Below are 12,450 nucleotides of genomic sequence, written 5' to 3'. Positions count from 1 at the left end.
CAACATGAGATGTAGGAGACAGTTTGGGTCAAGAAAAGGGAGACAAAGGGGAGAAAGGAAAGGACATTCTCCTGAGCTGTTGTGCTTGTTCTCATGTGGGGCAAATTGTTTTAGAACCGACTCACCCAGTAAAGGAGGAATCGGTGGTCTACTGTTTACGAGCCTGAGTAGGTTCAGCGACTCCCCTATTCCCTGACCACAACGGACTAACTTCACCCTATTGCACATTGGTCGGTGGAGATTCAGCTTAAGTTCTATCATAACCGATGAGGTATAATTTGCTGAACTCCCTCTACTCGTCAAATCTACTTGTTGGACATTGCACCGCTGTTGTCTCAGAAATGACTTCAAAGATCGCGTATCCTCGGCGGTGCATTCTCGAGAAGGCAGCTTGCCCGTTCCTCCTCTCTCAAGTAACATATTGTTCTTGAAGTGACACATTCAATGTCTCACATAACTTGACCTGTGAACTTGAATTCTTCTCCACACTTAAGTGATACAAGGCTTTCACCTTCTGAGGACTTTTAAGATGAGACTGGCCTGTTGACTTCATCCTGTGTGCACCCTCTGACCTAGATCCTTTTTAACATGCTCACCGCTGACCCTTCACCATTTATAACCCTCTGGGGTTTATTGTACAAACTCTTTGCTTGACATAAGTTGCGACCTCGAGAGTCATGAGTCAAATTGTCGGAGCAATGTGGTTGGTGCCGCTTGAACTGATTTAATTTGGGGATTCTTAGGAAAGTCATTAAGTGTTACATTTAATTAGTATTATTGTGTTTAAGGTACAGTATGGATTAATAAACATTCCTTAAAAACTTATCCTTGAGTGTCTTGTTGTCAATGTAGATTTCACCCATAAAACAACACAAAAGGCACGTTACAGGGTGGCCATAAAGTCTGGAAACATAGATAATATTGTCAGCCCGCTCACCACATCTGAACTCCCTTGATTACTTTTTCTGGGGTATGCTGAAGGTACAGGTACGTACATTCAGTGAAAATCAGATGCACAAATCATCTCAGGCAACGCATCACGGATGCATGTGCAGGGATTGATGAAACGCTGCATTAATGTACCGTGTTCATTGCAATTTTTCACAGCAGATTCAACTGTGCATTTCTCATGAGGGTCAACACATTGAACATGTCATGTATTGTAACATGATGACAACAAACCATTTACAATGTATATTCACTTATGTTTCCAGACTTTATGGCCACCTTGTAGTATCTTCATTTATTTTCTGCCATGACATCCTCCAGGTTATAAGAAGAATCTCTCCCATCTTGGGGGTAAGAAAACGAGTATTTTTTTTACCCCGTGGGGTTTTCCACCCAACGGGGTTCTAAACCCCGCTCATGTTCTCTCTTTTCTTGTGTGCAGTTCATTTGAACGTCCATTTCTCCATTATTCGTGAACAGAATTCGATGAAAATTGACAGGCATATACTAGACACAAGCCGGTAGGCGGTCATGGGTAGTCACCTGTTGCTAGGCAACAGAGGGGTCCATAGCAACGGTTCTTTCTCACACATAACTAGGACATGCCATGAACCTACCATACCAGTTTCATGTATATCTGACTCATAGTCTCTGAGATATAACGAACTTCGTTATTTTATTGTTTTCGACCACGGTTCATTCAAAGTCTATCTTCTCTAACAGTTTTCATAGGATCCGGCTGGAAATTTTTGACAATATGGCTGAATATACTGCCCACAGTCGCTCTTGGCCCGATTTTTGATTTTCGAAAAAGCAATTTTTTTTAATGATTTTTCAAAAATTTCAAAGTCCTGTTGCTAGGCAACGGTGGTGTCCATTGCAACGGTTCGCATTTGCACACAACTAGGTCATGGTATGAACTTACCAACCAAGTTTCATCGAAATTGCCATTGTATTAACGGAGCACTGGACCGAACAGACATACATAGAGACAAGCAGGTAGGCGACATGGCTGCTCGCTCTAGATGGAAAGCTGGCCGACGCGACTAGCCGATATTGATGTACATGCTATCAATCAATTTAGCACAATAAATATGATTATCACAGCCCTCTTAGTTTGCGCCCAGAAACCCGCCTTGTGAAATTTCAGGCATGTTTCCAAAGAGACTAACAAATGGCAGCCCTGGCAGTTCCATTTATCTATTTGCTAAAGATTTTATTTTTTTTATATGATGCTGCAAGACATTCTCCTTGGGCACAAAAAACCAGGTCCCTCGGAGGTCCAGTTTCGGAGGTATTGATTTTTTTGTACAGTCCACAATAAGTGTACGATGTACGATAAAGTATTTTAGCTGTTGCTAAGCAACGGAGGTGTGCATAGCAACCATTCATTTTTGTGTACATGCTAGCCACATTGTACACATTTCACCCAAGTTTCATCAAAATCAGACTCTTTCTCTTAGAGATATTCGCAATTAACCGTTTCTGGAATGTTTGACATGTACTCGCCCAAAACCTATCTCCTCCTACAAATATTTTTTGTTAGGGCTGCAAATTGGCATGGAGGGAGCAAGATAGATTGCGCACAGAACTCTAAGCTTCGATTTTTCGATTTATTGTTTTGATTTTTTGACCACTTTAAAGGGCCGTTGCTAGGGCCCGGGGTCCCATATTCGAAAGCACACGATTCCCAGAAATATTGGTCCTACCTACCAAATTTCATTGGAATCGGTTAAGTGGTTTAGCCCCGAGGCTTGACCAAAGTTTCGTGAACAGACAGACAGATGGAAATGTCCAGAATAAGGGTGCTCTAAGAGTAGCCAACAGACAGACAGACAAACATATCGACAGAAATACTGATAATAAGGGTAGAAAAAAAATCTCAATTTTTTTTTTTAACTACACCGACTACCCAACATATGCACAGGCATTAACTGAGCCCAAAGTGCGATTGTGGCCCTTTGGGGTAAGAAATGGCCCATTTTGGCCCATTTTCTTAAAATTATTTCTCAGTTATTGGTGAACAGAACCAAACCAAACTTGACAGGAATATTCCAGAGACCATTCCCCAGGCATTAATTAAACCAAAAGTGCAATTCCGGCCCTTTGGACCGAGAAACGGCCCTTTCGGCCCATTTTCTTTAAAAAAAAATTAAATGCACTGCGCGATGCCCAATGCAAAATTAAGTCACAAATGATGATATGAAACTAGCCTCACTCTTGTGAGGTGTTCTGGTTTCTTTTTCTGATGCGATGAAAATCTTACCAAATTTCAAAACTATCTGTCGTCCGTGCGATCACTAACCTGAGAGTTGTACGAATGAACTCCCACGGGGTATGTTCGCAATTCAAACTTGTTTAAAAGGCAGTTACAAGAATATAATTTTCATTTGCGACTTGATGACCACTTTTAAAATGAAGGTAACAGAAATGCAAAATGTTTATTTGTCAATGAGAGTTTGATGGTGTAATGGTGAGTGGAATTGAGGCAATTCTTTACATCATCGCATTTCTTCCACCCAATGTCAAGTTCTTCAAAATGATCACAAGTCAGCAATTTGGGATTGGAAACAGCACACGCAGAAAGTAAATTACAAAACCATATCCAATAAAGTAATGGATACTTTGTTGAACTCATAACTTTCAATGGCTGAATGACATAAGAAGTGACAAAAAAACATTCTCAAGGAAGTCCAATTAAAGAAACACATAATTATGGCAAACAACCCTGTAAAACAAGGTCTTAATTATAACAATGGTTGGTTCAAAAAGACAAAGCTGCATCCCATATGTTCCTGTTATCACCTCCAGCAATTCCATACAGGTTCTAAGGACGTGATGGTTGCAGGCAGGTGGACGAAGCGATGGAATTATAGTTGAGAAAACCACTTCTTGACCTTTCAACCTTTGTAGTAAGTGCCATCCCGAATCTGCTCAGATATCCATTCAGCACCAATGTCCAATTTTCCTTTCCTCTGGCCCTTCTCCCACATCACTCTCTCCTTCTCCTTCTGTTTTTCGCTCTTCACCCTCTTCACGTGCTTTCCCATGGCTCGTGTGGCGATCACACCGGGTGCCTCTGCATCGACCTTTGCCCCCGTGATGTTATACTTGGGCAGCCACCAGCGCCTGCTCCACGGTCGTGGCCGGAGTTGTACCAATGTCTGAAAATGGGTTGTTACAAATTAATGTGGGTTTTCGTCTTAAGAAATGGGATCACGGTTTTCAGTGATAGTTAAACTCTTCACCTGATTCAAATATGGGGAGGGGGGAGGGAGCAGGTGAAATGGTAAAGGGACACAGGAAGTAAGGGAATGATATGAAGGGAATGAAGGAAACATGAACAGAAGTAAGGAAGTTGTTTGTGAAAGAAGAGTGGGTATGCATGAAAAGAGGCGGTGTAAAGTGTGATTGTGGTGTAACCAAAATAAAAATAAAAAAAAGGAAAAAATGAGTCTTTCGTGAAACCTTTTCAAGAGGAACAGGGACAGCTGGGGATTCTGTCCAACTGCTGGAATCGACTGGAACTGTAGAGTATTGTGAAGGAGCATCTCTTAGGTATCGAAGATCAGAATCCGGATGGCGAGCAAGGCGAAGGACAGAAACCGAAAGGATGATCGGAGAATAAAGCTCAAAACATATTTCCACTCCTGGATGTGATGAAAGAGGAAGAGAACAATCTAAAGGGCATCAACTAAGTTGGAGTAAAGAGCATCAAGAGAGCAACACAATGAAAACAAAGAAGAAAAAAAAGCAAATAAAAACAAGAAAAAGAGCAGAGATTGCAGACCCTCGCCCAGACCTATTTTGCGTGGTGTATTTTGTGTGGCGTTTGTGTACTGGCGTTACATAATTAATGAGACATAATTAGAACTGCCACTTTATAACTGCTCACAGTGATGACCAGGCACCAAGATGTCCCGCTTTGATACAATCCAGCTTTGATCGGACACCTGACCCTGACCCATGACGTTATTTTTATTATTAATTATTCAATTGAATTCAGAATGGGATTAAAATAAATTCAATTCAAATCAAATGGAAGACCAAATAGGTACAGACCTGCATTGGAGTAATCAGAAGGAACCCAAACAAGCAAAAAAGCAAAGATGAAGTCATCTAAAGGAATCTGAATAGGATTTGGGTTTCAGCTGCTACTCCTCTACCCTCAAACCCATCCAGGCACAGCCAAGTGAGCCTTATTGGAAAAAAAAAGAACCCTCATCAAAAAATCAAATAATTCTGGATGCCAGACAATGTATCCGATCAAGTTGAAATTTAAAACATGTATCCCTCATCGCTTCCAGATCATAAGTGTGAAGTTTCACGTTGATTGATTAAGCAGTTCCAGAGAAAACATAATTTAATATTTTTCTTCAATCCAATATGGCTGCCAAACCATGTAACCTATCAATTATTCCTGAACAAACTTGTACACCTATGGCTTGGGGAACATTTGTGTTAAGTTTCCCCTCAATCTGTTCAGCCGTTCTGGAGAAGATTTTTATATGTTTTTGGGTAAATCCAATATGGCTGCCAAACCATGTGACCTTTGACATATGTGTGAACCTTTTGTTCCTCATGGATAGGCTGTCATACGTGTAAAGTTTCACCTCGATTTGTTCAGCCACATCAGAGAAGAAGATTTTTGAAGGTTAAAAAAAAAAGCGCTGCCAAATCACGTGACTGATGACATCACAATTATGATTAAAACATTCCACACGAGTAGTCACACGAATGGTGAAAATTGTCTCAATCAGACAAGCGGTTGCAAAGAAAAACACAAAAGTTCTGTGCGGACAAACAAACAACAGACAGACAGACAGAAAGACAGACAAACAAACAGAACCAAACACAATACCCTCTCCTTCGGTGAGGTTAGCAAAACAATAAAAGATGATTATGGAATGCAAAGGGTGAGAGAAAGCAAAATGAAAAACCACGTTGGCATAGTGGGAATGAAAGAGGAGGACTCACCCTCGCCAGCAATGACGTTACGAAGTGTGCAAGTTGCCCCCAGACCGTAGCCCCCTCTTCTAATACAGATACCCACAAATCGGAGTGAGCGTGATGGAGAAAAGGGATCAGCTCTTGTAATAGCCAGGATACTGCCTGCAAAACCACACACACACACACACACACACACTTTAAATATAACATCGAGGCTCACGGAAGAGCGATATTATAAGAGCAGAAATGTCTGAGTGGACAAAGCAGGCACACAAGAAAACAAGTAAAAAAGACATAAAATGTCATAGTCCCCATTTTAGTAATTTTGCTGTTTGGAGTTAAAGGGCTAGCCAATATTTATGTACAACTAAAATGACCACCAGTTTACCAGTCAACCATCTTTACAACTAAAATGACCACCAGTTTACCAGTCAGCCATCTTTGATCAGATCACAAAAAAAGTGAGGGTCACGTGTATGCTATCATGTACTGTGCTTGTGCCAAGTTTGACCAAAATCGGATCATGCACATCTGAGAAATGGTTGGGGACACATTTAAGTAACAGAATGGCCACCAGTTAGCCATCTTGGATCTGATCTGAAAAAAAAAAATGGCGTGCATATGCAAGCCATCATTCGTTATCGGGATGCCAAATTTGAACAACATCGGTAAGTGCATATCCGAGAAATGGTTGAGGACGTGTTCAACGTCGGGTGTTTTACAACCAAAATGGCCACCAGTCAGTCATCTTGGATCTGCTCTCAAAGGAAAAAAAATTAAAAAAAAAAAGACGTGCATATGTAGACCATCAAATGTTGTCTTTGTGCCAAGTACGAATAAAATCGGTACATACATGTCCGTGATATGGTTGCGGATGCACGCACACGAAAATCGAGACCAAATTCACAAGTCCCCCGTTTCGGACCAAGTCCAACGGGGGCTAATAAATTAACTGACTGCCTCGATGCAGTGAGGGACCCAGAGGATGCCTCCTTACTTGCCTGCCACTTATCTATATACATGGTCCTACCACCTATCTATATAGATGGTCTTCTCATTGGACAATCATGCAAGATTCACTTACTTATCGCCTTCATGAACCCCCTTCCTCACAACTCTTACATCGAGCAATCCTCACAACCTACTCACTTTCCACTAACCCCTCACCACCCTACATCCCTTGTGCATTTTAAAGGTATCAGTAAATTTATTATTCACATGCTGTTATCCCCAGGCTTTAAAAAAAAAAAAAAAAAAAATGTGGGAGGGGGGATATTGTAATCGGCTCAGTCTGTCTGTCCGTCCATCCTTCCATCCATCCATCTGTCTGTCTCTCTGTCTGTCACGCTATCTCCTCTAAACAGTTGTGCAGAAATTCACCAAACTTGGTAGTTATGATCACCGCATGGCACGAAGGTGCGAGAGCACTATCATTTTTGGGGTCAAAAGGTCAAATAAGAAAAAAACAAAATGCGATTACAGGCACATTTATAAACATTTTTAAAATGAAACTTTGTATATGCAATCAACGTTGAGGGACACTTGAAATATGGAACGATTTTTTGAATATTACCCCTGGTTCAAGCCTTCGGGGTGGGGACTTGGGGTCGCAGAAAAACATGTTAACTCAAAATATGGCATTGGGTCAATCCTTGTGGAACTTTTTGCCATCTTTCAACTTTGCTTAAGGTGAGAAGCATGGGGATTTGCAATGACACGCCATCGACTTCGCTCTCGTTTTTTTTTTTTTTCCACATCAAGCAGTGAAACGTGAAATTTTAGAATAAACTCTGGTATTCGACACACTTGGTGTCAAATTTAATCCCTCCAAAAAAAAAAAAAAACAGAAAAGATTTAAAGCTTTGAAGGAATGCACTCGTGGCCTGCAGGCTCATGACTCACCAATATGAAACTCTGGGATATCAATGACTTGACGTCGAGCAAACATGTCTCGATGTTCAACATGGTACTTGAAAGGTGTTGTGCGGGTATATTGGGGCAACTCAAACTCTGGGCCCCATATTCTGGACAAAAGGAGCAGAAAAAGAGATTTCAATGTGGGAAGGCAGAATGCAAAAGAGACACAATGTGTTGTGTTCCAAGTTTTAAATACGGAGAAAAACAAGGGTGTAAGAAGATCCAGATCGATAATTGAAAATTTGTTTCGATGTCTGAGCAATGTAACATTGGTTTAATGTTAAAATCTGTTTTTACAAAAACAAAAAAAAAAACAAGTGCATTACCGTGAACCAATCCTAACAAAAGGATGAGCACTCAAAATGACAATAACAAAACCAGACTCCTTCAGTTTCAGGCAGCAAGATGTTATATCCTGAGGATGATTTGATGGTACATAATTGATTGCTTGAGTGCCAAGTGTCCAACATTTGAATCAAAGCAAACCTCACAGCCTCTGTAAACCAGATTTTCAGTTACATCATCACACCTGATACCCCGTACGAGTATTCAGTGTACCATCAAAACCTCACACTGCGTTCTGTCTTCCATTATCCACCTGAACCTCAATTCATCCATCTCTACAACTCAACGGGACCTCTTAAACCAAGATCTACACGAACCAGTTCTCGGAAATCCGGAAAACAAATGCAACTATGCCACCCCTGAGCTTTCCTGTGTACGTTGGCCTGTTTTCACTTCAACTTCTATCCATTTAACTACAATGGTTTCGTACTTTTCCTGCACATTCATAACTACATTGTAAAAGTGGTTCCGTTGGTCATGATCATCTAAATATAACGCATACCCCTTTCACACTCCACACTGCTTACCCCAAAGAAAAAAAATTCTTACCCCGTGGTTCTTTACCCCTCAATCACTTTCACACTGGCTTCACTAACCCCGTGGGTTTGCCCGACTCGGGACAAGCTTACCCAAGGTATTTCATTGCCTTCTCAGACTAGGTATTCTTGATTACCATCGCAGGAATCGAGTTGGACCCACGATGCTTTGTTTTACAGTGGACGCATTCACAGTACTGCCACAACATAGAAAATGGTGCCCGTTCCTGAAGCAAGGTTTGCCGTTTCCCTCTTGATTTTTAAGAGTTCGTGATGGAGTATTTGGTCCAGCCAGAGTAGGCAACGCTGTCCACAACTTCGAAGAAAAAGATTTGGATCTCTGTTTGATTGAGGCTTGTTGAAGCCAGCACTGGCTTATTTGTGCACGTTGTCCATGGCTTTGGTGGACAACATACCACATGTCGACGGAGCTCCTGCAAACAACACTTTTGACCTTTCACCCCACACTATGATGTAAACTTTTACGCAATAATTAAATAAACACCGCCCGTTTCACACGACACATAATATCCTCCGAGATAACTCTGGAGGTACAGTGTTGCAGCCGAGATAACCCTAGCCTTGCGCAGGGTTCAAATACCCCAGGAGTATCGGCCCTAAAAATTCCTTCCCCCAGGAGGGGGGAAGAAAAGTGGTGTGAAAGTTCCGAATTTGCAAAGGTAGCGAGTGCGGTGGGGTAGAATGGGATTTACCTCCGATATACCCTGAGATTTTGGAGTGTGAAGTGGGTATAAAAGGTGATGACTTTAAAGGGGCTGGAGCAATCAAAGGAGAAAGTAGTGAAGAAACAATGATGACGTTTTACCTCTTTTTCTCAACTGTCTCCTCTTTCTTCATTGTCGGTTTTGTTGGGCGGGTGAAATGGACTTGACCCAAACCGATTGCCTCTGTTGGTTTTCCTTGGACCCCATGCACGTCACCCTGCATTTTGTGCGCGTTCTCTTCCAATTTCGTTTTCTTCGTTTGTTCGTCTCCTTCCACGGACCCATCGCCACTTGCATTTCCAAAGCCTCGCTGAACGACCAGAGCCGAAACTTTTGTGCCTGGAACACACATCAGTGATTCAAATGCAAGTGGAGCACAAACAGCACATTAAACAATCCAACACAATCAACATTTGCCCTGTACCTGCACAGATTCAAATGAATTTTTAGAAACTAGCTGAAACCAAGTCACACACGGATTCCGTTCCGTGAGCCCAATATGACAACCAGTGGCGGCTCTTGTAAGAGCCGGATCCCAGTCGATGTACTCCATGGCCTCACCTAATGAGGCCTACAAAACGTCCTTGTACACGACATTTTTGGTGTGCACTACTCCTTGTGAAGAAGTTCCCTGATTTGTGCACGTGTCTACTTTGACATACACCGTGTCAAAACTTCTGGCTCTCAAGAACGCGACGTACAGTTGTCCGTGCGAAAAAACTGAAGATGGTAAGTATATTCTCACTCTACGAAATGTTTGTCCTTGCGCCTTGTTAATGGTCATGCAGTATGCAAGCCGGACGGGGAATTGTGTTCTCTTTAGTGTGAAGGGCAATGCTACGTCCGATGGTGCCAGCTTCAGCCGTGGAATCAGAACTCGCTGTCCGTGTTTGTTTCCACCAATGATTTCTCCATTTAACACATGGTTGTGTCGTCTTCGAATGCACAGTCAATGCCGTTGCACAGTCCGCGTCGAATGTCGAAGTTACGGAGGAGCATCACGATTGGTCCTTCAGTATTAATATATAGGTGCTTCAGAGTTGAAGGTTGACTATTGCCATTATGTGAGTTGCACTCTTACAGGTACGAAGTTTCTTTCAGTCCAGGTCACAGTACCGAGAAAAACGTGACGCGAGCGCTAGGAGGAGCACAAAATTGGTCCTTCGGTATTAATATATAGATACTGTTGTGGGGCCCGAGTTTCGGCGGAGAGCACGACTGCTAGATGGAGCAGTAGAGTCGGCTCCACCGAACACCAGGAATTTATAGGTCGTCACCCCGGATAACTCCGGATCCGACGGGTCCCTTATCAGACCGAAGATCGCCAATAGGTCGACCGCGTGGAATAGGGTTGATTGCCAATTTCAATTTACCTAAATACCCACGTCGTCCAAAATACCGGGGAAATTCACCCTCGGCGGAGCTTGAGCTGAACGAGCAGTTAAGCGTGCTCGAACCGTGCGTAACCCGAGCAGATGGTTAACGAGGTCCGTCGGTCCAAATGTACAATTTGCCGCTTCTCAATTTCCCAACACGCACCGTGCTAAACCAATGAAAGGAACACAGAAACGAGCTGAAACATTTTACAGGGGATTTATTTATCATGGGGGGGGGGGGGTGAAGGGAACACACAAAGAGCAGAGTTATCCGACTATAAGAAAGGAAAGTATGTACAAGGCACTTAAACAATTCTACTTGAAGACGGGCCCACAGACACGCACACCCAAAAAGAAAATGGACCCGATGGGTCTTCAGTCGGGAGAGCCAGCCCGGGGTACCTGCCCCGCCTCGTGCGGTCACACCGACTCGAACCACCACGGTGGGACTCAAACCCACGACCCGAAGTCCACGACCACGACCGTCTGCAGAGCCCTCGTTGACGACCACTCACTGGCTTTGGATGCCAGGTTGGAAATGTCTGGACTGAGAATGTCCTCTCCCACCAGGAATGTCTCACACACGATCCTCGCTGCTTGGCAAAACGCCACGATCTCTCGAACTGGCGATCGCTCCTGCCACGAGCACACCGTCTCTCTCCTCGCTGGTCCAGACAACCACTCTTTCTCCTCATGAGGGAGGGGCTTCTTCTCCTGGCCACTCACCTCCTCATTGGTCGGACCCATCGCGCGATTCCCTGGCCGTCCTCCATTGGACAGGCTCACGGTCGGCGGGGAAACTCCCACCGTTCTGGGCGGAGAAGTTTGTGGCTCCGCCCACCTCCTCACCTCTGGCCACGTGCGTAATGGCGTCAGGATGGAGCAAAGGTGTTGTAGTTGTTACAAGTGTAAAAATCCTATCTATAAAATAACTTCGCAGCGCACGTACACTTAATTCCCATTATACATAGGGGAAAGGGAGCTATCTATCCACATTTACTTATCGAAATAACTGAGCTACGGGGACCTGAATGTTGAGTGCTCATGGTTGCCAGATCCGTAACAATACAATACACTGCCGATGATGACCGATAGTTACACGTCCAATCATTTTGTGCAATCCCCTATATGAACTCTCCCCCCCCCCCCACTCTTTGTGGGAATCGCAGCGACTCCACCTCCTCAGAACCCCCCACCCACCGCGGGAAGGGGGGGGGGTCCCCGAGTATGACTGCTGTGCTTGATGTAACCGAATCACCGCTCACACTTCACAGCATCCACTATAACCGGCACACGGACGAATAAACCGACATTTCATCGAGCGAGGCAACGTCGGGATGGAATCGTCATGGTGGCCTGGCTCCTCAATGTCAACATTTATAATAAAGGAACCGAGACTCGAAGGATAAGGCATTAGACCCGTTCATTGTGTTCAACATTTCCTCACTGTAGTATGAACGAAAGGGCCAACGATTTCATCAGCTACCGACAGTCACGATGGCGTCTCACGACGAAGGTTTACTGAGCTCAAGCAATCGTCAGACATCCCCGGACGCTTAAGTACCGAGTGCGAAGCTCGGACGAACAAGCCTGCAAAAGAGCGCATCCATCTCAAACAAAAGACTTCCGGGTTATTGCTCGACCCGATTTCTC

At 43.6% G+C, this 12,450-nt stretch overlaps 1 protein-coding gene across 2 annotated transcripts; it reads right to left on the bottom strand.

Moving 5' to 3' along the window:
* Window positions 1-3,370: 3,370 nt before the first annotated feature.
* MRPL19 (mitochondrial ribosomal protein L19) lies at window positions 3,371-12,450 on the bottom strand. 2 transcript variants are annotated; one of them, XM_085875800.1, is made up of 6 exons: window positions 12,362-12,450; window positions 9,523-9,760; window positions 7,801-7,922; window positions 5,926-6,060; window positions 4,417-4,598; window positions 3,371-4,112 (listed from the first exon to the last, which is right to left on the bottom strand). In XM_085875800.1, the coding sequence occupies exons 1-6, from the start codon at window positions 12,405-12,407 to the stop codon at window positions 3,849-3,851; spliced, it is 987 nt and encodes a 328-aa protein (XP_085731926.1). In that variant the 5' UTR covers window positions 12,408-12,450; the 3' UTR covers window positions 3,371-3,848. The 2 variants fall into 2 exon arrangements, with proteins under 2 accessions (XP_085731926.1, XP_085731927.1); XM_085875801.1 differs by having other exon boundaries at window positions 12,245-12,401.

The sequence above is a fragment of the Eptatretus burgeri genome, chromosome 3 (genome assembly GCF_056783735.1).
Source record: "Eptatretus burgeri isolate ZD-2024b chromosome 3, Ebu_testis_v1, whole genome shotgun sequence".
NCBI lineage: Eukaryota > Metazoa > Chordata > Myxini > Myxiniformes > Myxinidae > Eptatretus > Eptatretus burgeri.
Note: the sequence above shows the minus strand (reverse complement) of the source record. Positions and strands in the feature narration are given on the sequence as shown.

Coding starts and splice junctions, on each gene's coding strand:
- MRPL19 (XM_085875800.1), bottom strand. CDS start 12,407: ATGGATGCGCTCTTTTGCAGGCTTGTTCGTCCGAGCTTCGCACTCG. Junction 6,061..7,800: donor TATCCCAGAGTTTCATATTG/GTGAGTCATGAG, acceptor GTGGTTTTGCAG/GCAGTATCCTGGCTATTACA. Junction 4,113..4,416: donor TCCCTGTTCCTCTTGAAAAG/GTTTCACGAAAG, acceptor ACCCATTTTCAG/ACATTGGTACAACTCCGGCC.